Source organism: Melanostigma gelatinosum, assembly GCF_949748355.1.
Source record: "Melanostigma gelatinosum genome assembly, chromosome: 19".
In the NCBI taxonomy this organism is placed as follows: Eukaryota; Metazoa; Chordata; class Actinopteri; order Perciformes; family Zoarcidae; genus Melanostigma; species Melanostigma gelatinosum.
In genome coordinates this window covers 15,714,969-15,739,792 of record NC_136652.1, presented here as the reverse complement: position 1 = coordinate 15,739,792, position 24,824 = coordinate 15,714,969, and the positions used below count along the sequence as shown (strand labels likewise).

General features: G+C 41.3%; 4 protein-coding genes across 4 annotated transcripts; 3 read left to right on the top strand and 1 right to left on the bottom strand.

Moving 5' to 3' along the window:
* The first annotated feature begins 1,412 nt into the window (after positions 1 to 1,412).
* tmed10 (transmembrane p24 trafficking protein 10) lies at positions 1,413 to 6,742 on the top strand. The gene is made up of 5 exons (XM_079291003.1): positions 1,413 to 1,647; positions 2,542 to 2,662; positions 3,290 to 3,363; positions 4,630 to 4,756; positions 5,335 to 6,742. Exons 1-5 carry the CDS (start codon positions 1,471 to 1,473, stop codon positions 5,454 to 5,456), a joined length of 621 nt encoding a protein of 206 aa, XP_079147129.1. The 5' UTR covers positions 1,413 to 1,470; the 3' UTR covers positions 5,457 to 6,742.
* Positions 6,743 to 10,993: 4,251 nt separating this feature from the next.
* Positions 10,994 to 16,939, top strand: LOC306793547 (diacylglycerol O-acyltransferase 1-like; the record flags this gene model as incomplete). The annotated part of the gene is made up of 13 exons (XM_079291190.1): positions 10,994 to 11,005; positions 12,764 to 12,908; positions 13,206 to 13,334; positions 13,880 to 13,954; positions 14,048 to 14,151; positions 14,269 to 14,307; positions 14,451 to 14,492; positions 14,628 to 14,672; positions 14,888 to 15,000; positions 15,288 to 15,353; positions 15,546 to 15,633; positions 15,846 to 15,908; positions 15,992 to 16,939. 13 exons carry the CDS (start codon positions 10,994 to 10,996, stop codon positions 16,136 to 16,138), a joined length of 1,068 nt encoding a protein of 355 aa, XP_079147316.1. The 3' UTR covers positions 16,139 to 16,939.
* A 1,356-nt stretch (positions 16,940 to 18,295) lies between these two features.
* LOC306793351 (cilia- and flagella-associated protein 20-like) lies at positions 18,296 to 20,572 on the bottom strand. Its single transcript, XM_079290937.1, has 6 exons — positions 20,397 to 20,572; positions 19,793 to 19,872; positions 19,577 to 19,688; positions 19,244 to 19,432; positions 19,027 to 19,140; positions 18,296 to 18,424 (listed from the first exon to the last, which is right to left on the bottom strand). The coding sequence occupies exons 1-6, from the start codon at positions 20,478 to 20,480 to the stop codon at positions 18,419 to 18,421; spliced, it is 585 nt and encodes a 194-aa protein (XP_079147063.1). The 5' UTR covers positions 20,481 to 20,572; the 3' UTR covers positions 18,296 to 18,418.
* Positions 20,573 to 20,863: 291 nt separating this feature from the next.
* Positions 20,864 to 23,993, top strand: eif2b2 (eukaryotic translation initiation factor 2B, subunit 2 beta). The gene is made up of 8 exons (XM_079290259.1): positions 20,864 to 21,095; positions 21,672 to 21,792; positions 22,023 to 22,174; positions 22,992 to 23,155; positions 23,257 to 23,352; positions 23,437 to 23,574; positions 23,642 to 23,708; positions 23,825 to 23,993. The coding sequence occupies exons 1-8, from the start codon at positions 20,924 to 20,926 to the stop codon at positions 23,980 to 23,982; spliced, it is 1,068 nt and encodes a 355-aa protein (XP_079146385.1). The 5' UTR covers positions 20,864 to 20,923; the 3' UTR covers positions 23,983 to 23,993.
* The last annotated feature ends 831 nt before the right edge of the window (positions 23,994 to 24,824 follow it).

The window sequence follows — 24,824 nt, the reverse complement described above, 5'->3', positions numbered from 1 at the left end:
CCACTCTGACATGCAACGCTGAATCAGTGACCAGAGGTGATAAAAAAAAGGTTGGTCAACACTGCACCTCACCCCTGTTCAAAATATACTTGAGTATTGAAAATCACTGAAAGTGGTTACAAGCACAAAGAGGTTTAATGGGATTTTAGTCAAGTTAAAATATGTAAAAATGTAGATTGGTCAGAGTTATAGGAAAGTTTTGTGAATTTCATTTCCAGCCTTAAAGCTCTGTAGCCTGGAGGAGTGTGTGACATGCTATTCTTAGCGGTTATTTGACGCACTAAGCTACAATACTGAAGGGATTTCTCTATCCAATAATTACTGTTCACGTAGTGCCAGACTCCCCACACAGCAGCATTTCCTCGTCTCGTCGTGCCGTATCACCAGCAAGGATGTTTCCCTGGAAACTGGACAGCTCTATCACATGTAATTGGGTAATCCTTGAGCTGCTGACAGAAAAATAATAGCTTTTGGGATTTTCAAAATACCCCAGCTGAACACTGAGCATGATATGTCTGTTTCGTAACCCAGATTTACCATGACCACAAAGGGTGGATTATCATGCATTTACTGTAAATATTGATGACATTTGTTAAAATCCTTGAATAACAATAAGCTAAACGTAAATAGTTAGAAGACCAGCACAACAAAATGTTAAAATATTTTAGTCTAACTGCAGTTGATGGAAGTATATCAGTCATGGTTTATTCAGCTAAAGCATGTGTCTGCTGTCAAAGAGAGATTACGTGGTATGAAACAGGGTCTCACTTTGAGTCCAGTACCACAACAGACCAGACCCTGACGGGTGTCAAGGATCTGCAAAAGGGTATTTATCTGTAAGTCTCTGTAAAATAAGTGAAAGCACTCTACTGTGGTTTTTGTCTCTACATTGAGATTACTTGTCATCAGTCTTCCCACACTCTGCCACTCTCATAATTATTCTCAGGGATATAACTATTTCTACCCACTAGGGGGCCTCGGGTCATAAATGTACTGTAGGACCCCAGTAGGATGTTCTCAAAAGCTTTAGTTGTCTCAAAAGAGTTTTGTTTGTAGAATTATCTGCTTCTATAATCTTAAACCCACTATATTGTTCCACTGCATCGCTGGGCCCTTTGTACTGTGTGCTGTTGTTCCTATATTTGTACATATGAAGTAATAGCGTACTATTTATTGTTTTTCTTATACTGTAATATGAGATCAGGCTATCCCTATAATCAGGAAACTAGAAATACACTGTTGTGGGTATCTGGCCAGACATCCAGGGGACACAAACAGATGTATACGGCATGCACACACAGGTTGAACCCACTACAACCTCACGGGGGAAGAGTCGGTAGTTGTGCGTGTTCCTCCAGGCCAGTGGCGGCGCTAGAGGGCTCAGTCAGACCGGTTGTGTGAGCTGGAACTCGGTGTTAAACTGGCTGGCTGGCTGGCACGGGCTAGTTGGTCGGTAGGTTGAGGGTAGCCATGGCTCGAATCGCTGCGATACTGTTGCTACCGGTTCTTATTGAATCGGTATTTTCCATTTCTTTCTTTTTACCGGTCAACTCGAGAAAGTGTCTACGGGAGGAGATCCACAAAGACGTCCTCGTCACGGGGGAGTATGAGATATCCGAACAGGCGAACACCAAAACTAATCTGAAGGTAAGCACAGACCTGCGACTAGCTGACGTTAACGTAACCGGTCTGTGTTGAGGCCGACGTGCTCCAGTTGCTTAACGTCTATGTTTAATTACACTACCCCTACAAATTAAACTCATAGCGTGTGATAAAATGGTCTCAACTGTTGGTGGAGTGCGGTTGCAATTGGTGACAACTGTTGTTAGCATTGTAGCTAATCTAGGCCCCGAAAAACACGTCTTCCTGGTTTTTAGTTGCTAATTAGCTAACGTTAGCTAGCTAACGTCAATGCGTGCTAACAATATTGTTAAAAAAGCAATTTCTAACGCACCAATGGACACTGCTTTTATCACATATCGTGGTGCTTATGTCACTAGTATTGGGTTGTTGTATCATGCGGAATAATCCTGTTCAGTGTCACCGGCTCGCCTCTGCTGCTGTTACACGTCAGTCTTACAGGAGCAGCTTGTAGTCAAGAAGCTAACTCCGTTAGCAACCTCAGCTAGCCTACATGTCAACGACAGCTTGTAGCTTTGTGTGTGTCGTCACTGTTATTTTTTTTAATGAATAAGGTCTTAAGATTTCCTCCATACGTCATACAATCTTACAAAATAAATGTAATGAACCTATTAACGTTAGTTACTCAAGTAAAGGATTCTGTAAGTCTCTATATTCTAACAGCTGCCAAATAACAATCGACACTACTGGTTTGATATTAATGAGGTAATCACCAGCCTTTATTAATGTTTACACTAGTTTTTATGCAGTCAATTGGAGCTTTATGTAACTTAGTGTTATTATGTTTTCTGTTTTTAAATTGATAGTGTAATCTACAATCTACAAAGTAAAATGCAATTACCTGGAGCGCAAGTTGAAATCATTACATTTTATTTCATCATTTTCTTTAACTTTCTTTAGATCACAGATTCCTCCAGCCACACTCTTTACTCCAAGGAAGATGCAGTTAAAGGGAAGTTTGCATTCACCACGGAGGACTATGACATGTTTGAGGTGTGCTTTGAGAGCAAATCACCAATGGGTAAGCGTTCACACACACAAAACTATCATTCATTTCTCACACAGCAAATTTTACGTTATTAAAAATTCCTAGTTATGCCCCCCTGTTTGTCAATTAGTTGAGTAATTGGTCGTTTTGGTCTTCGTCAACTAAGATTTCTTCAGTTGATTAGTCATTGTTTTCCAATGCCTTTTCATGCTGAATCACTTATTTCCAAGAAACTCATGAGCACATCTCTGATAAATGCAAGATTTAAAGTTGTGCTTTTGTGTCATTCTTTATGGAGAAACTTTTAGATTCACGAATTGTTTAGTTTACTCAATCTTATGAGTGTTATGAGTGTTGACTGTCGAGGACAGTCCTAATTGTTCTTTCACTGAAAAATATACTTGGAGTATTAATTTCAACAGGCACAATTAGTTTATGACTTATTGAGTGTGAGTTTGTGAGAAATGTTTTGCTCCAGTTTGTTGAAAAATAAGGATATGGAATAACAGTGAAAAGCTTCTTAGTTGGTTTCTTAGTTTATTAAATGAAGGCTTTCTGGATCTAGGCCAAGTTTACAAAGCATAGTGAGTGAACACAATTCAAAATGTTGTATTTTGGTTATATGCCTATGATGCTAGATTCTCTGCTCTTTTTAACTAGGGACTGGAAGAGTGCCCGACCAGCTGGTCAATCTGGACATGAAGCATGGTGTGGAGGCTAAAAACTACGAAGAGGTAAGTGTTTACTTTCTTTTGTTACAAAGATACAGATTCTGCAGATAGTGACTTGCAGTTTCGAGACGAGGTCGGTGGATGTGGGCCGTTGGTCTCGCAGCAGGGGTTTCGCGACATGTATTCACTGTTCCGGTTTAAAATAGTAAGCAGTTCCACTTTAATACATTTCTGAGCCTTATGAAAGTGTTACAGGTCACCCAATTGTCCTAAATAAGAAATTGCAAGTTGAGCTGTGGAAACTGCAGGATATACTGCATAACGTACAATTATGCCACATTAAAAGTGCCTAATACGAGATTGGGATAATTTTGATTACCTTTCAGCAGCTCTCAACATGTCGACACCTGCTAACAGTACAAACTACAGCAATCGTGCTGACGGAGCTAAACGTGTTTACCTGAGGAGAAACCTTAGTGGCATTGTCAAAACATGATGTTCGAGGTGCCCCGTTGCATAAAATAAGGAGATCAGTGGAGGAGCTCCTTTTCAGTCAATATTGATCTAAGTTGGGACACATCGTTGTGCATCATCCCTGGCATTACTTGGTGGTTCTTCTGAGAAGGGATCGCACTGTGACTGCCTCAGGCAACACAGACGTTCTGTCCTATTGTGTTTGTGTTCAGGGAGCGCTCGAGTGGGCTTGCCTGTCGTGAGGGCGGTGATGAAATTGTATTCACCTACGTAGATGGATGTGTTTTAAAAAAAATGTGCACGCTGTTCTGTACATCATGTATTGCTCAAAATTACACAATGTTTGGCAACGTGTACTTGGCAGATTTTACTATGAAACATCCACAAAGGGAAAGGAAGTGTCCTGCACCTCAACATGGAGGAAAATGGCTGCCATAACCATCAGACACATCTTGTAAAATACTTCACTTCTGCAGTTCAATTTGTCCACTTCACACATTGATATCACAGAATCCTGTGGTTGGTCCATTTTGGACTCCGCCTTCTCCGGCGGTGCAGCTGTTCACTTCCCACCAGAGTTCAAAAGGCCGCTTTCTCACCAGCCTAAATGAGCAGGAGTAGATTGCAAACCACAGTTTGATCAAAACACACACTGTGTGCACCTTCTTGAGGCACATTTGTGATATTGGGCTGTACAAATATCATTGACATGACCAGAGTTCATAGCCTAAGAGTGACACCTGCTGGACAAAGTATATAATGGTACCGCTTCAAGAGTAGTTCTATCTTTCCCTCCATCGTCTTCTCCGGCATCACTTGTCTCTGGATTGAGTTGCTTCTGTTTTGTCTCTCCAGATTGCCAAGGTGGAGAAGCTGAAGCCCCTTGAGGTCGAGCTGAGGCGACTGGAGGACCTGTCGGAGTCCATTGTCAATGATTTTGCTTACATGAAGAAGAGAGAGGAGGAGATGCGAGACACCAACGGTAAGAAAACCCTTTGCTTAGCCCTGCCTCCCTGTGCCACCCACAAAAAGAGATCCCAGAAGGGTCCACACTATGCTTTTGAAGAATACATGCAGGATGTCAAACTGATACGGGAGAGAAACGGGTTATGAAGATGGAAGCTGAAGACTACAGATAAACACAAACTCAGAAAAAAAAAAAAATTCTGCCAGATTAGCTGCTTTGACGTGCACCTGAAGGAGGGTAACGACGCCTGATTAATTGCCTGGTTAATCAACTTTCAGACATGTCTGTTTTGCAGTTTGAGTAGTTCCACTATTCGTTTTCCCGCATGGCTACGCTCTAATGAGCTGTTGTTGAGCTTGTGTTACAGAACATATTGTTTCCATCTTTTAGGCATCTGCAGCGTCACATTTTTACTTAAGAATGGCTCAAAGCAATGCTGACTCACTTTCTTCACCTCAACACCCTAAAACAACCTAAAATTGTCTGTTTTGTTGGTTAGGTCATTGCATGAACAAAAAGTATTATTTCTTCACCAGTAACAGGACTCTCTCTCTCCTTTTCACCTCTCTCTATCTCTCTATATATCTCTATAGAGTCCACCAACACACGTGTGCTGTACTTCAGCATATTCTCCATGTGCTGTCTTATCGGGCTGGCTACATGGCAGGTCTTCTACTTGCGGCGCTTCTTCAAAGCAAAGAAGCTGATCGAGTAGATCGGGCCCCTAGCTCCCTTACCTCGTGGGGAAGCGGCCTGCCGGTCAGCCGGCCAACACATCCCAACATCCACCCTCCTTGGACTAGCTTCAGCAAACAACATCAAGTGAGGTTCAGGGGCTCAAATTCTAGTTTTCACAATGTCAAGGTTGTCCTCTGAGAAAAAGGAAAAAAATGATTCACCTGCTTATTCAGTGGTTTGAAACAATAAAAGCGCTGTAGGGAGAAATGCACTGTGAGACGTGGGGGGTGTATGTCACTGCATTCGTGAGATATGTCCATTTCATGGTACTTCACTGTTCTGTCTGCACTGTTTTTGAATGTTGCAGCTTACTGAATAAGAACTTGTCCCCTCAACCAGTTGAACAGCGATGTTTGATTTCAAGCTCAATTTGAATGGATGTGCCACGAGCGAATGTCTTTTTGCCCTTCTGTTAATGCACACATTCTTCGCCATGCCAAGCTAACTAGATCCTGGTGCCCTTTTATCAAGTGAAGGCTGTTTGTTGTTACTTGCAGAAAATTAGCAACCACTGAACTTCTGTGTTATGTCACATAATTTGCATACATGTTTGGTAGCTAAATTGAACCGTGTCTTTAGTTTGTTTTCATATTGTAAATGCTACTTAGTTGCTTCGACAGGTATATTTTTTTTGGGGGGGGGGTTGTGAGTTGTCAAAGTAATCTCTTATGCAGTTATAAATAAGGTCACTTCTATGAGCTCCTGCATGTCCTAATTGTTTTTGAAACGCCTGAACATTAATTTGTCCCAAATCAAAAGTAGCCACGAACTAAAAACCTTGTCAATACGAAGGAGTTTGCAGCATTATATTGTTTGTACGTGGCTATCAGTAATTTAACCAACCCGACTTCTATGATACAATTCACATATATTACTCGCAAGTCTTGAGGTTTTGACAGTAAATTGAATGTTTGTAATCCAAACACTTTCTGAAATATCCTTCAGTCATGCGCTCCTTTTATTCACACACTGGTAAAATTTGCATTTTTCATAATATCTCTTCCTAATTACAGTGCCGATCCATCCAGCGTGCTGCTTTTCTTTAGAAATAGGCCTACTTATGAGGCCTGGGTTACATGAAGATGTGGGTGGTTGCAAATTTTCAGATATGTTTCTGACCGGGATTAATTGAGGCATCTGTCGCGGGTACATTTTTAACAATGAGCATGCGCGTTGTGCGCAATCAATGATTTTTATGTTGACTGACAAATTTTGTAAATTTGTGTTGGGCTTTTATTCAATAAAATATTGGATGGATTTACATTACATTAAAAAGCATTTTATCATCCCACAAACTAGGCTGTAATATCAGTGTTGTGAGTGATCTATGCAAATTACTACAGGAGGAAATGGTAGTTAAAGTGTAAAATAACAAATATTCTGAATATATCCAAATGTTTAATACACTTGTTTGTCAGACTGTAAATTGACTTTCTACATATTAAGTACAATGTTCATGTGTCATTTTTTAGCATAATCTGATTTTACTTATATTTGGAACACGCTTTGATCTAAAACAAATTCTGATGAGTATTAATACTCAATGGCAGCAATAGAAAATTGAGCACATCCTTTCAAAACAAACTGAAAGCTTTTCACAGTCCTACAGCACAGAGGTGCGTTGTATCCCTCATGCGTCATCAAAGCGCCACAGAGCAGGTGAGTGAGCCATGTTTTTACTTTGATGCATCAAGTGGGACAAAACAAAGACACAGGGTATGTATGTTAAGTCACCATTGACTATTGGTGACTTGACATAGTTTAGATTTAAGGCAGGTTTTTGGATATCTTGAATCAAGATATTTCCCATCGGAGGATATTTGCAATTATTGCCCAGACTGTAAAAAAGCAAGGCAATAACAGTAAGCTCAGTGAGACAGTTTATACGATAACAATAAACAAAGAATAAAATATATATATTTAGTGAAATCGTTTTGTAAAATCAACAAATTAAAATTAAAACAAATAAAAGCAAGAATGTAAACAAATTCTTTAGGAAGGGATTTAAAAGGCGATTACTGACAGATAATCGACGCCATACTTTAACTGAATCTTTAGGTCAAAATGAAACCGTCACGTTCAGTCTTACAATACAAATATTTCGAACATTTCTTTCACAGTTTCGAGATTTTTTTTAATAGGACAAAAATCGTGAATAATTTTAGATATGAAACAAAGCTGACACACTGCTCATGATTATGTTCCCCATTTCTGACATATTTTTTAAATAAAAAAGGTCAAGGCTTTTTCATAGGACATTTTTCCATTACATCTGATTGATGATCATATCAAGACAAGCAACGTAAGCACACTTTTGTCTGTACAAAAAGAAAAGAAAACAGAGTAAATGATTCAATGTAACAAATTACTGACTGAATATTATATATCCTATGATTTGTGATACTAGAAAATACAATACTATACAATTCATTTTCCACGTGTTCATTATAGACTCATGGAGATTTAACTATGTTTATCAATGCGTTTTAAAAGCACATACATGTCGTTCACATAATTCTGCAACACAATATTTACACGTTTATGAAAAATAAAAATGTAGATTCGTATTATAAAAGGAAATGTGAGAGAAACTATTTAAATAAGTCTCAGTATGGATAAAATACCAAAAAACTAAAACAGGGCATGCATGGACGTCCTTCAGATTACCATAGCAATTAAATTAAAGACATTTAAATAAAGTAGTGATAAGATGCCGATGATAAAAACATTAGTACAGATGATTTTGAATGTAGTATTTTGTATCTCAGGCTTGTATTAGAAAACGGTCAGTCCCCAGTTTTGTAAACATTACATCTTGTAAAGACAGGAGAAACATCTTTTGACAGTTTTCAATGTTTTAACAATAGATTTTCTCACCAATTGTCATTTTTAACGCACCTGTAACAAAAAGCTGTGTAATGTCCATCAGGCATAGCAAAACTAGTGGCACTTCTCAGTAATTGTTGCTTCCAAAAGGACCTTTTTCCCCCCTAGAAGATTATGAAAATACTCTGACAAGACCGGTCCAAGAGTGTCATGTGTGAAAGCTGCTCTGTGCACACAGCAATCACAGGTTATTCTCCTAAAAGTCTTGCTCTTATAAATACTGAGGTAAAGAGGAGAATACTGGAGCTGTTGGGACAAAAGCGCCCCTGTTGTTGATGCCAGCTGACAGGATTTGGTAAAGAACAGGGCTGACCAAGGCCCCCTCAGGCCTCAGACCTGCATGACAGAGCTTTTCCCATTCAGGACTGTGACGCCTCACTCACGTGTCACCAGCAGGTAAACACGTGTGTGTGCTGCAGTCTGATAGCAACAGCAGGAACAAGGCTGCATTAGTCAATAATGCCACTTTGTGTTGTTGCTAACATTAGCTAACGTGAATAGCAGCCAGACAGCGAGAAGTTCACTTCATTTAACTAACTTAATATCGAACAAACTGTTTACGACGGAAGTCCACATTCTTCCTCCGCACTCTCTGAAGTAAACTGTCACGTTACTGTTACTTCGAGGCTGTAATGTAACGTTGCATTAACTCAACGTCACATGCAACTTTTATATAACTTGGTGAAAACAAATCACTGTTTCAGATGCGGGTCGCCAACGACACAGTCTGAAGACTTGAAGTCACTACAATGTCACCGGAAGTCGTTTTAAACGGTTTTACCTGCTGGTTGTGAACCTCGTAGCACGGCGGAGTGTGAGGTGCGTTGGACTTCAGTCCGCGCTGCTCCGCGCTGCTGGACTCACGGTGCGTGCGCCGGACCCGTCCGGTCCCTCCTACCCGTTTCACTGACGTTAGCTTACGCTCTTAAAATCACGTTTTTAAACTTGGACTGACTTCTGTGTGCTGTTTACACTTTACGCGTGTGAAGCAAAAACGTGAGGATAACAAGTGAAAAAACTCTGTGGAAAAAGTGGAGGTGCATGATGGGACATGTAGTATGAAGAAGCGATCATAAGAAGTGGACATTTTTTGAAGCATGGAGATGCACACACAAATATACATATATATACACAAATATACACACATGTGTATATATGTATATGTGTGGGGTCCAACAGCGGCTCCACTTCCTCCGTAGGCTGAGGGTCTTTGGTGTTTGGAATCTCAGCCTGGTTTGGCAACCTCAGTGTGCAGCTGAAAGCCCAGATCACCCTGCTCACACAAAGAGCCATGAAAATCATGGGAGTCAGACAGCATCCCACACTCCAGGCCGTCTTTGATGAAACTATCATCAGACAGGCCCAGAAGACCATTTCAGACCCCACTCATACCCTCCACCCTGAATACCAGCTTCTTCCCTCAGGCAGACGCTTCAGAGTCCCCCAGTGCAGCTCAACCGCTTTAAGAACTCTTTTGTCCCCTTGTCCATCAAAGCCCTAAATGGCAAGCTAGCCAGAGATTAACCCTGGAACACCGATTTTTATTTACTTTTAATATCTTAACAATACACTACTGGTGCGTTATACAATGGGCAGTGTGAAATGTGTTTGTTGGCCGGTGGCAGTCTTTTGCAAATATTGTAGGTACTGTGTGTGCGGGTATGTGGGCTGGCGACAGTCTGTGTATGTAATGTATGTATGCAATATGTTATTTGTATTGTTTTTTTAACAGCAGACACTGTACGTATGTTTCCAAGACAAATTTCCTTCGGGACAATAAAGTCTCTTATCTGATGTATGTACAGATACACACCCACAGTTACAATCAAATTAACTTTTCTCAGCTAGACACGGGTATATTTTGGAATTGGCCCCTTCTGTAGCAAGAGTTACAACAGAAGCTGTTTTGCGATATTTGCCATGTGTTTATGTTTCTATCTCTCCGGGGACAAATTGTGTCACCGCGATAACGTCGCAACCGTGCAGACGCAAAACTTTGCTGGTATGTAGTAGAGTTCAAAGTTGGGTGTGGTCCTAGCAAAGGAGCCACAAGTAGGAGGTAGGAAGTGGGAACAGGGCCATTGAAAACATGCAGACATCGCGTTGTATACAACACCAACACAAGATGAATACAGGAGAGATACTGGCTGTACTGGGGCAAATAAACATTTATTGAACATGTAACGTATGATTCAGACGATTTGGAGGTGCGTATGGGGGGGGGGGGGGGTCCTCCACACTGTCGTTAGGAAATCAGAAGGTCCTGCTTCATTCATGTGGCACAAGTCCATGATGAAAAAAAGAAAAAAAAACTGTGCTGAAACTGAATCAGACAGCTACATAGATGTGAATAGAAAGAAAAACATGCAATGTCTTCATTGCCCGTCCTGTCTGTCCTCTTTAAAACTGAAAATAAACACAAGCTCCGGTCAAAAATTTAGAAAAAAATAAAATCAAGGTGCCAAAGCTGCTTACACTGCAGCAGAGGATTTGTAATTTTTGGACACTTCCATGAGAGACTCACACCATGAGTCTCATCAGTTTTCCGTGGAGCTTCTCGATCTTCTTCACGTCCTGGGCCTGGTCCGTCTTGTACTGTAAACACTGCGGGGACGGACAAAAGACAGCATGAGGGCAGGGGTAAGTTACCATTACATTACTATTGTTACTGGTGTCACAGCCTGTCCATTTCTTTACAGAAAAGGACAGTTTACATCTGCAGGCCCAACAATGTCTACTATCCATTGTCTGCTGACATTAGGGATTTAGTTGCACTGTGTCAACAAATCTGAACGGCCTAATTTATGAGCAATATTTGTGTTAAACAAGTTGTTTTAAAGTCAGTGTTTGAAATGAAGCTGCTTTAATCATCTGATTATTGTGCAATCACTGCAGCAGGGACAATGAATGATGATTCGAACAATCAAAGCTTTTATTGAGGTTTTTGAAAGACGCTTTGAATGTCTGACGTCATTGAAAGGCTAAACCTCCCCGAAAAAATCTGGATATAATTACTGAACGCTGCTTCGCTCGCTGTGTGTTTGAGAGTGACAGAGAGAGGGGAATAAAAGGTGGACTATTGCAGGCCATGTTTCTGTACGTCAATAATAAGAATTTCAATGTAAATGTTGAACTGTTCCGATACACACCTAGTTATTTGTTATGACCAATGTTTACAACCGGAGTGTCGGTGTCGTGAAACAATGACGGGGCAAATTCCATTTATCCCAATATTACTGTTAGATCAATAATAATAATAATAATAAAAATAAAATACATTAATGGTAAAACAAGCTAAATATCCTGAACTTGGCAAACGTTGATCCCCAAGATCGTCATCGACCAACACAACCCCATCACATATGAAACATTCATGTGCCCTGAGAAAGAAGTATCTTCATCTACCAGATGCATTGGTATCGACGCCGGTAAACTCATGACGTCATCAGGTTTGTCCGATATTTTGGTTTATCTATCAGGGCTCGATAGTAAGGGTTGCCATTGTCAACCATTTTGAGAAATTGGTAACGGATTCTTGGCCTTGGCCACTTTTTAAGATATCAAATGTAAGAACAGCAAACGGCCAAACATGCACCGTGAAATAAATACATTTTTTAATGGGTTGCATTGGTGATATTTAAACATCGGCGTTATGGTCAGAACCAGACAACACAGCATGCGACAACGCTGCACGTGCATTCGCTCCGTGCGAGGAATCTGTTTCAGAGATAAAAAGTGAGGCAAATCAGGAGGAGCCTGCGCGAAAAACAAAGAGGACATTTGAGACGTCTTGGGAGGTGAAGCATCCCGGCATCTTTGAGCTGAAGCAGACAAAGATAATGCAAAGTATGTACAATACACACGCATGTCAAATGTTCATTGTTAAAAGGAATACGTCACCCACGAAATTACCATTTGTATATTAATTACGCACCCTGTTTTACATTGAGGAAAATTATTGAGGAAAACTGAGAACTAAAATAAAACTAAAATCTCACATTTAAGCACATCAGGCAACAAAAAGCTGACGTCAGCCTGGCAATCACTTAATAATCACCTGATAGTTGATGTTGATGCCTATCAAACATGATCATTGTCTTTATGAATACTAGTGTGTAGACACACTGCATTGTTGTAATGCTGCTGATCAATGTCGTTGATTCCATCAATCATTACAACACTACAGAAGAGTATGTGGAAGTACTAACTTAAGTAACAGCCTCACAGTTGTTGACAGCTTACGTTTCCACGTTACACGTCAGTAGAATCCCACCTCAGCTTTCACGCACTGTTTTTTTCCCAGCATTCTAACGTTAATGCTAAGTGATGCATTAAAATAGGTACGGAACGCAGGGGAAGGTTTGGTAAGTCTCTCCAACAGAACTCGGTATAATGTAGTACTCAACGTTATTCCCTCACGTCACTTACCACGGCGTTGTCGGTCACTTTGATGCACTGATTCTGATTCTTCATATTTGTAACCTGACATCCATGTTGATCTTCCCTGCAGCCACTGTACTCACCGTGACCTCCGTGACCCCAGGTACATACTAAATACATGTTCATGAGACAAACATTTAGAATAGGAATTAATGCTTGTGTGTGTTTTGATACGACCACAAAAGATGCATTGGTCTTTTGCATCAGAAATTGCATTTAAATCATCACTGATGTCAAAAGTTATAATTGAAAAAAACTATTTGGCCAACAACAGTTTTTACCTTCCTGTCTGTGTACACCCACACACCAGAGTGCTCCTTTCATCTTATTTATTGCTCTTAGTCAATGACCCTGTGTGTGACTGTGTGTGACTGTGTGTGACTGTGTGTGTGTGTGTCAGTGGGTGGCGTGCTCTCGTTGGCCACCTACACGGTGCTGTTTCTCAAGCTGTACTCCTACCAAGACACCAACAGGTGGTGTCGAGAAATCAGACAAGCAAAAGCCAAGAGACTAACACGATCGTACTCATGTAAGTATATCCACACACACACACACACACACACTTGAAGAAACGTTATCTCGAGTGTGAGTAGGCACACGTGCAGAGGGCAGAGGGGCTCTTGAGCAGGGCACTTAAGAGCAGTGTAGCGGCCAACAGATCAGACTGACAGTCAAACTAACTTGGCTAAAGAAATTTGATTCAAACACACAAATATCAGCGCACACTTTACAGGATTGTACTGTTCTTTTAGTTTAGTACTGTGCTGCTACTGCCATTTAGTGGTGACAAGACGAACTGCAGCTTTTGGCTACCACCGTCATGCACACGGACAGAGATTAAAGTTGTGTGTTTTGAAGCTATTTTAATCCTAAACGCTACTTTATCTCTTCACTGGGATAAACGGACTACACACACAGAGACATCCTTAACATCCAACATGATTGTCTGTTGTATTTATAATGTAGTTTGATGGGTTGTTGTAGAACCACTTGGGTATGGTAGTCAATGAAATGAGCTGGCGAGACTTAAAGTACCAATTACTTACCATCTCCATTGTCGTGTGTGCGCTTCAGGTCCGTCCGTGGCACAATCGAATGGTTCAGCAGTTCATCCTCCTGTCTCCTATCCGGGCAACCTCACCCACAGAGGTAACCACGATGTCTCGGTAGACTGCACAGTTTTTAAAACGATAACGATGAACAATCCTAAATGAACCTTTTGTTTCTTTTTGTTGTCTTTAGACATGTACTACTTTGTCTGTGCTCCAACTCTCTGCTACGAGCTGAACTTCCCACGGTCACCTCGAATACGCAAAAGGTTCCTGATGAGAAGACTTTTTGAAATGGTGAGAGGGAACACGAACGAACACACATTTAACTTGTATGCTCTTGGTGTCAACTAAGACGCTGGAAAATGAAATGAGAATATGCATGTTTTCATTTTGACTCACTCTTTCTTGTAGCTTTTCTTCATGCAGTTGTTGGTGGGATTGATACAGCAGGTATGTTGAACATTAACACACAGACAATATACTCTTGTCTGCGCACACACACACACACACACACATTGAAACACAAGGTTCAACAGAAAGTCGTGGAAATATTTGCCTATTAAATCAAAGCAATTTTCATTTGTGTCTTCCAGTGGATGGTTCCCACCATACAGAACTCAATGAAACCATTCCAGGTGTGTACACACACACACACGACTGCACTTCATTGTGTATGACGATAAGGGGATCTCAGGATGCAAGAAGCCAGTGATCGTTGCCCCTTTGTCTTGACGTTGTCAATAAGAAAGTTGTCATTGTGTCTCTTACAGGAAATGGACTTTTCTAGGATGGTGGAGCGCCTCCTAAAGTTAGCTGTGAGTATCATGAGGTTCTGTAGTTACACTGGACACACAATTGTATCCTGTCATAACCCTATAATGAAAAAAACACCACTTTTACCACTTAACTGTCTCACATGTGTATTAGAGGAGAGGTAGCCACATCGCAACCATGGTGTGACCTAAACCATCGAGACACTTCTCCTAACATCTCCCGTGACCCTCTTCTTCTCCTCCTCTTCCTCTCCCAGGTCCCTAACCATCTGATATGGTTAATATTCTTCTATTGGTTTTTCCACTCTACTATGAACTTTGTGGCAGAGCTGATGCAGTTTGGAGACAGAGAGTTCTACAAAGACTGGTGGTGAGTTGAAGGAACGTCAACATCACACATGATTACGTGCGCACACAAATACAGTGTGCACACCTGGAAAGAAACGCCGTCACATTTTCAACATGTTGAGCCATTTGATCACGAGGGTAAAGCAGCAAGTTCACATATCGTCAGCTGTGATTCCTCTAAATTTAAGTGGATCATGTGTCACACGTCACAGGAATGAAAGCGTATTCATTAAACTATGTCGTCATCATTCAGAACAACCAATTATCTTGGAAGTCCAATTCTCAAACTGCAATTGTTGTTCATTTCAGGAACTCTGAGTCCGTCACATATTTCTGGTCCAACTGGAATATTCCGGTTCACAAGTGGTGTCTGAGGTGAGCACCAAACTTTTACTCATTCGGCGTTGAAACCGTGTCGGCTTCAGGTTCTCTTTGTGAAATAAAATCCAAAAGAAATCAAGGTGTGGGCCGCCATTTATTTGGGGTTTTTTTCCGCCACATTCTAGAGACCAGTGTGATTTGTCGAGTGCCTAATCGTTTGTGTGTGTGTGTGTGTGTGTGTTACAGACACTTCTATAAGCCAGTGTTGAGGAAGGGAGTCAACAAGTTTCTGGCTCAAATTGCAGTCTTCCTGATATCTGCCTTCTTCCACGAGGTAAAGTCTACATATCTGCTACTTCAACTTCAAATCCTGTGCAGGTTTTACTTCATGTCTGTACATGAAGCGGCCTGTTGTGGACGGTTGTTAGCTGACAGTTGTGAGGTGCTGGCTTGCAGGAAGTAGACGGCTAAATCATAAATGTGCCGAAATAAAAAGATTTTTAGAAAAAAAAGTTCTGTGTCTGATATTTGTATTTCTCTCCTCAGTACCTGGTGAGTATTCCTCTGAAGATGTTTAGACTTTGGGCCTTTATGGGAATGATGGCTCAGGTAAGGAGCTTTCAACCCTCCATCTTTCTCTCCTCTGCTGTAGGCAAACACACTTTCTGACCTATGACCTTTCATCCCTTCAGGTTCCTCTGGCTTGGTTCGTGGGTCGTTTCCTGACTGGAAACTATGGCAATGCTGCGGTGTGGATCTCGCTCATCATTGGCCAGCCTGTCGCCGTGTTGATGTACGTCCATGACTACTATGTCATTCATCATGGGACCACGACATAGTGCCGCGCATTCACACAGTCACACGCACACACAAGTCATGTTGTAAACACGCACCGCAGCCTGCTGGACAACTCAATGACTGACTGGCGAGCAAGTTAAGGTGACTTTAATAAAAAGCCCTGTGTTTATGAGCCGGTCGGTGAAAAGCAGCAACAGGAAAATAGTTTTTGACTTCTTGAATTTTGCACCAAAGAGAAATGAACCACAGTATGCCAGGAAATGATTCGAACAACAAGAGAAGTGTTTGCTTCGAAGCAGCATTCCACTTTAGTTGGGCAAACATACTTTTGTGGTCAGCCTCATGTATTGACCTCGGCATACGCAGACACCACCCGCTCTTAATATCTGTCTCCAGCATTGGACTTTTCAACTTTAAATAATCCTGGGCCCAAAGTGAAATAGCACTTGGATTTCTATTTGAATTTAAAAAAAAGTAAATGTGCGGGTTGATGATTCATGAGGTCGAACTAAGATTAGTGGCAATTTCTTTAACTTTAAAAGTGGAAACTCTTCTTGTAACCAAGCACTCCTCGAGTTTTGGAAAATGTGTGCACATCTGTGAACCACTGCCAAGCGAGCACAGGAGGGACGAGGGTCCTGCCACCACGGAGCTGATGTGAATATGTCGTTTCAATATCGGTGGTTGAGAAGCCACTTCTTTTCTTGTGTCCAAAAGGGCAACAGAGGAATGATGAAGCCAAATACACAGATTGATGCAGTGCAGTAGTTGAGTATCACGGGAATGTGTAACACAAGGACTTGTAAAACAAGAACGATTAAAGACAAGAAACTGAAGGAAAAGATGCTAAAAAAAGTGAAGTTTTTGTGACCTTTATTTGTAAAGTTGTGGACCTGCAGGCAGCCTCTCTTCTGTCTCAAACAACATCAATGCAAGCCCCGAGTGTAACGGTACATGCTACACGCGTGTCATTTGTTATGGCACTTGTGTTGCATTTGACTTGTCAGATGGTTTATTTTGTACTTGTATCATTTTATTTGTCGGTGAGTGTCTTTATTTATGTTGTGCCAAATTACAATTAGTTTTGTCTTAAATCAATTATTTAATGCAATAGTTGATTTACTGATTTGTACCAATGAATGTTTTTGCACTTTAATTAAAGAATTGCATGCTGTTGACTAAAGCAATAGATTAGAATATTTTTTTAAAGTAATGTCAATCATGCAAGGAAGGTATGTTTTGTTGAAATAATTTGTATGTTTTGTGATTTGCTTGTTGACCTATAAGTTTGGCTTACTGTTATGGTTTTTTTTTGCAGAGGTAATGAGAGCTTCAAACAGCATTTAAATTCTAAAGACTCTTTCTTGGTTTGACCTGATTTAAAAGTTGCCAAAAAGGATATCACCATATAAAAGTGAGATACTGTGTCATTTTACTTTTCTATGTTGTGAACTGCTTTCCAAATGCAGAGTGACAGTTGACTGATCATGATGACTCTGTTCTTTCCTCATTGAGCACATTTCAGGTTAATACTGTAACACCATTCATCAAGAATACTGTGTTGGCATTCCTTAATGAAATTGAAGTGCCTACTGTAAAAATAAATTGAATTCTAAATGTTTTGAGTATATTTTCAGATATAAAATCAGTCGGTATAAGAACATACTGGACACATTCAATGGTAGACACAACCATGGTGACGCAACTCAAATAACATTATTTTCATTTGTATGAATCTTATATTGACTCAATTAAGTTTACTTTTATTTGTCTTTATGTTGTGAGATTTCTTGAAAAAGTAAAATAGAGTTTAACACGAGAAGCTTCAGATGAGACCGTCGGAGTTCTTCTGAGGATTTGTTGCATCTCCCAGTTCGTCTCTTTGTAGCACTTGCTGTTTCCACATTATTACTGCGCTGTCTGCTCTTGGAATGGTATGTAATGCTGACGATGCATCTTTAAGTTGAATTGTTTTATATGACGAATGGACCCGTCTATTGAGCCTTCATTTTATTAGAGGTTAACAGTGGAGTATCCTAAATTTACTGGTTATGATCTTTTCTAGCGCATGTAACATGGCTGCTGTAGAATGCGTGGCACAAACTATTGTTCCTAAAAAACTGATATCATCTTTAAACCATTACAGTTAGCATTGAAAACTTGAGGGCAGATAATAGTCCATAAAAAAAACTTTATTTTGCAGAAAGCAACAGAAGACGGCACTCAAAATTTACAAATCACAAAGTCACACTAATAAACACAGAAAATAATACGGCTGAACTCCATGACAGGTCTGGTGGAATAGAGCAGGACCAGTATCTCTACTGCTGCAAGAAACAAACACACACAAACAAACAAGTGTTAGACAAACTTCTAAAGATCCATAAGTAGCATCACTGTGATGTGTATTCTATATATTACTTCAATAACATCAGTGTAACATTTCCACAGTAGCAGCAACAGAGCAACCGAGGTGTTTACGTTCATTTGTTGTATAACTTGATCATTATATTTTTGAAGTCAATGAGAATTGAGAAATACTAAACTTTCTTATAAAAAGTGTTTATTAGTGTAAGTTTAGGATGAATGAATGTCACATTTTGCATTTGTGTGTTTGCAGGTTGATATAACCTTTTCAAAGGCAAGCATTTTATAATCTCACACACATTGTATTCTGCCTTAAAGCCATTATTTGCCACACCGCATTTACAGTATTAGTGCACAGTGGATCCTGAAATTAGCACCCTAACGTACTGAATTGAGGATTGATGTTGAATCTGGAATCGTTTTGAATCGTGACCCGAAGAATAGAAATTTAATTGAATCATGAGATACCAAAAGATTCATTCCCCTATTAATTGTGCGGTTATATGCTGTGTGTGTGTGTGTGTGTGTGTGTGTGTGTGTGTGTGTGTGTGTGACGTTTCACCTTAGCTTTCTGGTTCTGGACAGGCAGGTAGAGTTTAAACTCAGCAGGGAGCTCGTCCTCCGAGTACAGTCGGTCTGAGAAATAAACTCTGCGTATTCTACAGTTGGCGTGGATCTGAGAGGAAAACGGTTCAGAAGTTAGCATCAGAAATGAGGAGCTACAGTCACACAAGTGCATCTGGAGACGGCTGGTTCCTCGTCCGTGTCCGTGCACTAACCTGTACACGCAGCGTCTCGATGTAGTTTGTCCCGTAGGCCCTCCTGGTGAAGTCCGACAGGTTAAACTGGATTTGGTTCCAGCCATCGTCCAGCCTCATAGGCATGGTGCAGCTGAACGGATTCACTCGTGTCCTGCTTGCGTAGGTGCTTGCCCGAAACCGCCGGCGAACGTTTTTATCATCTAACACCTAAACGTTTTTTGTTTTTTTCAAAGATGGGAAGGAAGCATGAATCTGGTGACTTCAAGGAACAAACCCATATGCGTCACAGATTTGTTTGTTCTGACACCAAGACATGGAAGTCGTCTGCATCTGCAGGAATGCCTACCCTACCTCGACTTCAAAGGTGAAATACTTCTTGAGATTCTTGATTATCATAACAAGAAAAGGAAGCTTGATGCCCAATGTCTTCTTGGGGTCTGCGGGACACGTTATATACGTGGTACTGCAGGGAGTAGATGAAACAGAAAGACAAGGGAGATGAAGGAGGGTGACGAGTGCTTGTAATAGGTTGAGCCGAGCTGAAGAATCAGTTAAACGTAAACTCACCAGACGTTTATCCCCTCCACCTCCAACACCGAGGAGCGGATGTCAGCGTCCGTGATTCTCTTGATGTGACCATTACTCACCTGTGAACACACAGAAATATCATGAGCTTTAACTTACATGGAGAAAGCTGTATCTCACTGGTAAAGGAGCTGTGGCAGAACCCCATTGAGTTTGTGTCCTTTTGTTTTTATTTGTCGTCTTTTTGGAAAAACAGCTCACACCATAAGCCTGTATTGATTTGAAATTGAGTTAAGCTCAATGTGCTCTACAAAAAAGCCTCTTGGACCAACATTTCCATGTTTCATCAACACCACAAGTCCGTAAAATCATTGAAAATCATCATCGTAATAACTAAACAGGGAATTCATGTGTTTATACTTTTTTGCTGAAGCAGATTAACCCCACCTATCACATGTTCAATGGAAGCTTCATATGAAACGTTCCCTAACAGAAGCTCACTCGGCTGTTTCAACACTGCATCCAAAGCACACTCCAACAGAGAGACAGCAGTTATAATACAGCTAAAGCTTTAAGCCCAAAACACGTACCGCCAGTTAGCTTTAGCACGGCTAGCTAACACGGCTATATTCGGTTCATATCTCACCTTTTTATCCCAAATCTGAAGCGGTTTGCTCCCGATGCTGTATAAGATAGACAAGAATCCGCTCTGAAAAGTATTTTTGAACATCTTTTTAGCGTTTTGTCCACCGTTGTGTGTGTGTTTTAGTCTGTTAGGTTAACTAAAACTGTTGCTAGATAACAAGCGTGACGTTTGTTTACATATTTGGTTTCCGTTCCCATCGCTACCGGTTCCGTGTGGTAGCGACAACAAAAGAAAACCTTTCCGGTTCCAGAGATGAAAAGGTTTTGTTTAAATAAAAAGAGTTGTGTATTTTTATATTCTCAAACATAAAAGAAGCAGAGCACTGTTCACATTGACATTTTATTTCTGTGAGTTTGCACCTCTCCATTATTTTAGTGTTGCTAGCTCGTGCAGCTGTCCACCAATCAAAATGAAGCGCAGTCACAATCACCCGGATGTAGTCCTGAATCACTTCCTCGTCAACACATTTGCGTGGTAGAACTATTGAGCTGTCGTTACACTGATAGCAAGTCGTTTACACAACAACCATGCCGGGCCCGGACAAAGAAACGGATCTGACGGAGAGAATCGAAGCGTTTCTGACCGACCTGAAGCGTGGAGGAAGCGGGACGGGACCGCTCCGGGGCTCGGCGGAGACAGCCCGAGAGACGACCGCCCTGCTCCGCAGGATCACAGCCCAGGCTCGGTGGAGCAGCGCTGGTACTTCATGCTCCTACTGTGTTTGTTAAACAGCTGTCATTTTAGCTGAACAGTGAGCACTCAAACCTGTAGTAACGGCTGCAACAGCTGTCAAAAGTATATTTTACAGTAACATTAACCTTTCACTTTCTCCATTACCTTTATTTAAAGTCTATATATTTAACCTTTGTGAGACTGTTCCCTTAACTGAGACACAAATAGAGTTGTAATAATCTGTAATTCTGTGTCCAAATACTTTATCTGAATCTATAGTATATATACATATATGCACACATGGTATCATATAATATTTGTGCAGAGGAAACATATGTGCATGCAGAATAAATGACGGTGATTGCAATGCATGTGTGTGAGAATACAGGGTACCGTAACATGTTTATTTTTTTATTATAAATAATAAACTGTTACACTCCATTCATAAATGAAAAAGACAAATGAGTGGTACGTCAGTTTCGGGTGGGCTTTGCAGGTTTGGAGATGTTATTAAACAGTGGATTGAATCATAGGTTCAGTGTGTCTAAAAGCTTTAGCATTTTAAAAATATATAAGTTCCACTCGAAATGTTCTCTGTTTCAGGCGATCTGATGGAAATAATCCGTAAAGAGGGGAGGAGAATGACGGCCGCGCAGCCCTCAGAGACCACTGTTGGTAACATGATCAGACGGGTGTTGAAGATCATCAGAGAGGAATATGCCAGGTGAAGACGTAACAGACTCACGGCAGTTTAAACCAGTCACTCCACTGGAATGTCTTCCTGGATAAATGTATTTACTGTCGTAGCACGCGTGTTGTTTGTTGACTATATCTACTGGTCCCCTCTCTCTCTAATGTCAATGAAAGTGCATGTAGTGTGTCTGCAAAAAACGGCTGATCGCTGCACACTTCCCCCTTTTCTATGAGCTTATTTTCTCTGTTGTGTTCTTGAAGATCTCGAGGCAGCAGTGAAGAGACGGACCAGCAGGAATCCCTCCACAAGCTGTTCACCTCTGGAGTACTCAGCGAGGAGAACTTCGGACAGCATTTTGCGGTACTCAAAGCAAACGTCATCGAGGCCATCAATGAGTTGCTGACTGAGCTGGGTATGTTTTGGGGGTTTTTTTAAAGGGAAAATTTGCCCGTTTTCAACCTTTTATCTTAACTATCCGAGTTCGGGACACCTGCAGTCGTCACTGATGGTCTCTGGGTACATCCCAAGTCTCTTATTTGTCATTTCCTCGCTCCTCGCTTGAACCGGAAGTTGTTCTGCGCCGCCATATTGACAGACGTCCCAAAAGCTCTTATTTCTGATCGAGGAGGGATCTCCGGGGAGCCATGAGCGAGGACGCATGAGAACAGCCTTCCAGGAAGGGTTTTAAAGGCCGACACGCCCCCTCATTGTTTGTCAGTTATGTGATTGGACGCTCCAGCTGACCACCGCCGTCATCAGAAACAGACGTCGCTTCACTTGACGCAACTGAGCAAAGGACGTCTCATGTCTCTGAAAACATTTTCCTCGTTTCCTCTCTCCTCGCAAGGACAGGACGCAAGTAAGTGAAACAGGGATGCAATTAAGAGACTTGGGATGTACCCTGCAAAATCTGTTGCTGTTCCGTACACCAGTGACATTACCGTTGTTTGTTTATCAGACGTGGCAAACTCTCCACTCAGGCGCAATGCATCCTGGTACATGTAGGCACAGCCGGCACGGCTCAGCAGCAGAAATCAGCTTTCTATTGTACATATAGCACACTCTACAGACTTTAGTTCTTCATGGTCAAATACCACCATCACTGATGGGACATTCACATAAATGGTGGCAAATTTTCCCTTTTAACAAGCAGGGCATGTATCAACCAGCTGGTACTCTGTATTGTCTGTATTTACTCTTTGCTGCTTTCTCCCTCCACCACTTTTCAGAGGGAACAACTGACAACATAGCGATGCAGGCCCTGGAGCACATCCACTCCAATGAGGTCATCATGACTATCGGCCGCTCTCGCACCGTCGAGGCCTTCCTCAAAGACGTTGTACGCAAACGCAAGTTCCACGTCATCGTGGCAGAGTGCGCCCCCTTCTGCCAGGTAGGAATAACGCAGCAAAGACACAAGATACAAGAATTTAGTGTTCCTGAGATTAAAGGTTGTTCTGATATTTACCTTATTTGTTCTTCGCCTCCCACCAGGGACATGAGATGGCAACCAGTCTCTCAAAAGCCGGCATCGAAACAACCGTGATCACAGACGCTGCCATATTTGCGGTCATGTCTCGCGTTAATAAGGTATTTAACGCCACAGAAGACTTCGAAAGCAGTCGTGTCAGAGCACGGGAGTTAACCTGTGTGGGGGGGGGGGTCTCGTTTCAGGTCATCATTGGTACGCAGACGGTTCTGGCAAACGGCGGTCTGAGGGCCGTTAATGGGACACACACTCTGGCCCTTGCAGCCAAGCACCACTCGACACCGCTGATTGTTTGTGCTCCCATGTTCAAGCTCTCGCCTCAGGTAAGAAGACACCCTAGTCTGCCAGGTATCCGTAACTTCTGCTGACGGAACTATTTTGTGTCCTTAGTTCCCGAATGAAGAAGATACCTTCCACAAGTTTGTCTCTCCACACGAGGTGCTTCCTTTCACTGAAGGTAACGCTGACATTCCTCACAAAGTGTCACTTTTAAGCCTTTTAAATGAACGTTGCTCCTTTTTGTATGATAATAGTCCTCAAGTTCATTTTCACAGTTTCATATTTGTATTTCAGGTGAGATACTCTCAAAGGTGAACGTGCACTGTCCGGTGTTTGACTACGTCCCACCTGAGCTCATCACTCTGTTCATCTCCAACATTGGAGGACACGCACCGTCATACATCTACCGACTGATGAGCGAACTTTACCACCCAGAAGACCATGAGCTTTAACCAGTGTAATTAATAAATAAATGAATAAAACAATGTTTGATGCAGTCATGTGTGTCTCTTTTGATGAGTTACTGTGTGCTGTACTTTAGGAGTTCTACTGGGAGTGTTCCTAGAACTTGTTAATACAATGGTGACACTTTATTTTTGTACTTTCAGGCAACATGATGGCATAACTCAAAGTCACAGTAACTTGCTGTAAAAGTAAAGCAACTAGTTGCCAGTAGTTTACTGTAAACTTACAGACAAATATGTGTTTTCTTCCTCTACAGACAATACAGTACTATAATGTAAATGTTCCAGCTAATCAAAGGTTGGTTGTGATAGTTTATTTTAAGAAGTAGGATAATTCAACACTTAATATTTCAGTTCATCAGAAAAATAAATCCAATACATTTAGCTCTGAGATGTGGTTGAGGTGTAGAAAGTAAAGTACAAGTACCTCGAATTTACACTTAAGTACAGTACTTGTACTTGTGTCACAGCCAGAATAAACTGGCAGCGATTAACACGGTGAATAAAACCTCAATTATATTCTGGAAGCGTCATGGCTGAGAAATACAGTATGATGATGTAGTTGCACGTGTCCTCCAGGGGGAGGCAGTGTAGCACACTCAGAACAGCTGATCTGTGAGGGGTTTTCATGTGAATAAGAAGATAAAGAAACAACGATGAAGCTGCTGTGTGCTACAAATATATAATGTAGTGTGTATGTGTGTAAAAGGTAGTTCGTATATGTGTTAAAAAGACTGGGTCCCGCTGTATTACTCAGGCTGCACTACAGCGTCTATTCACAGGCGCGATCCCACTACTGAGCGGCACGGGGGCTTTGACCTGCTCCGTTT

Coding starts and splice junctions, on each gene's coding strand:
- tmed10 (XM_079291003.1), top strand. CDS start 1,471: ATGGCTCGAATCGCTGCGATACTGTTGCTACCGGTTCTTATTGAATCG. Junction 1,648..2,541: donor ACACCAAAACTAATCTGAAG/GTAAGCACAGAC, acceptor AACTTTCTTTAG/ATCACAGATTCCTCCAGCCA. Junction 2,663..3,289: donor TGAGAGCAAATCACCAATGG/GTAAGCGTTCAC, acceptor CTTTTTAACTAG/GGACTGGAAGAGTGCCCGAC.
- LOC306793351 (XM_079290937.1), bottom strand. CDS start 20,480: ATGTTCAAAAATACTTTTCAGAGCGGATTCTTGTCTATCTTATACAGC. Junction 19,873..20,396: donor TTCAGATTTGGGATAAAAAG/GTGAGATATGAA, acceptor GTGTGTTCACAG/GTGAGTAATGGTCACATCAA. Junction 19,689..19,792: donor GTGGAGGGGATAAACGTCTG/GTGAGTTTACGT, acceptor TACTCCCTGCAG/TACCACGTATATAACGTGTC.
- eif2b2 (XM_079290259.1), top strand. CDS start 20,924: ATGCCGGGCCCGGACAAAGAAACGGATCTGACGGAGAGAATCGAAGCG. Junction 21,096..21,671: donor GGCTCGGTGGAGCAGCGCTG/GTACTTCATGCT, acceptor TCTCTGTTTCAG/GCGATCTGATGGAAATAATC. Junction 22,175..22,991: donor TGAGTTGCTGACTGAGCTGG/GTATGTTTTGGG, acceptor ACCACTTTTCAG/AGGGAACAACTGACAACATA.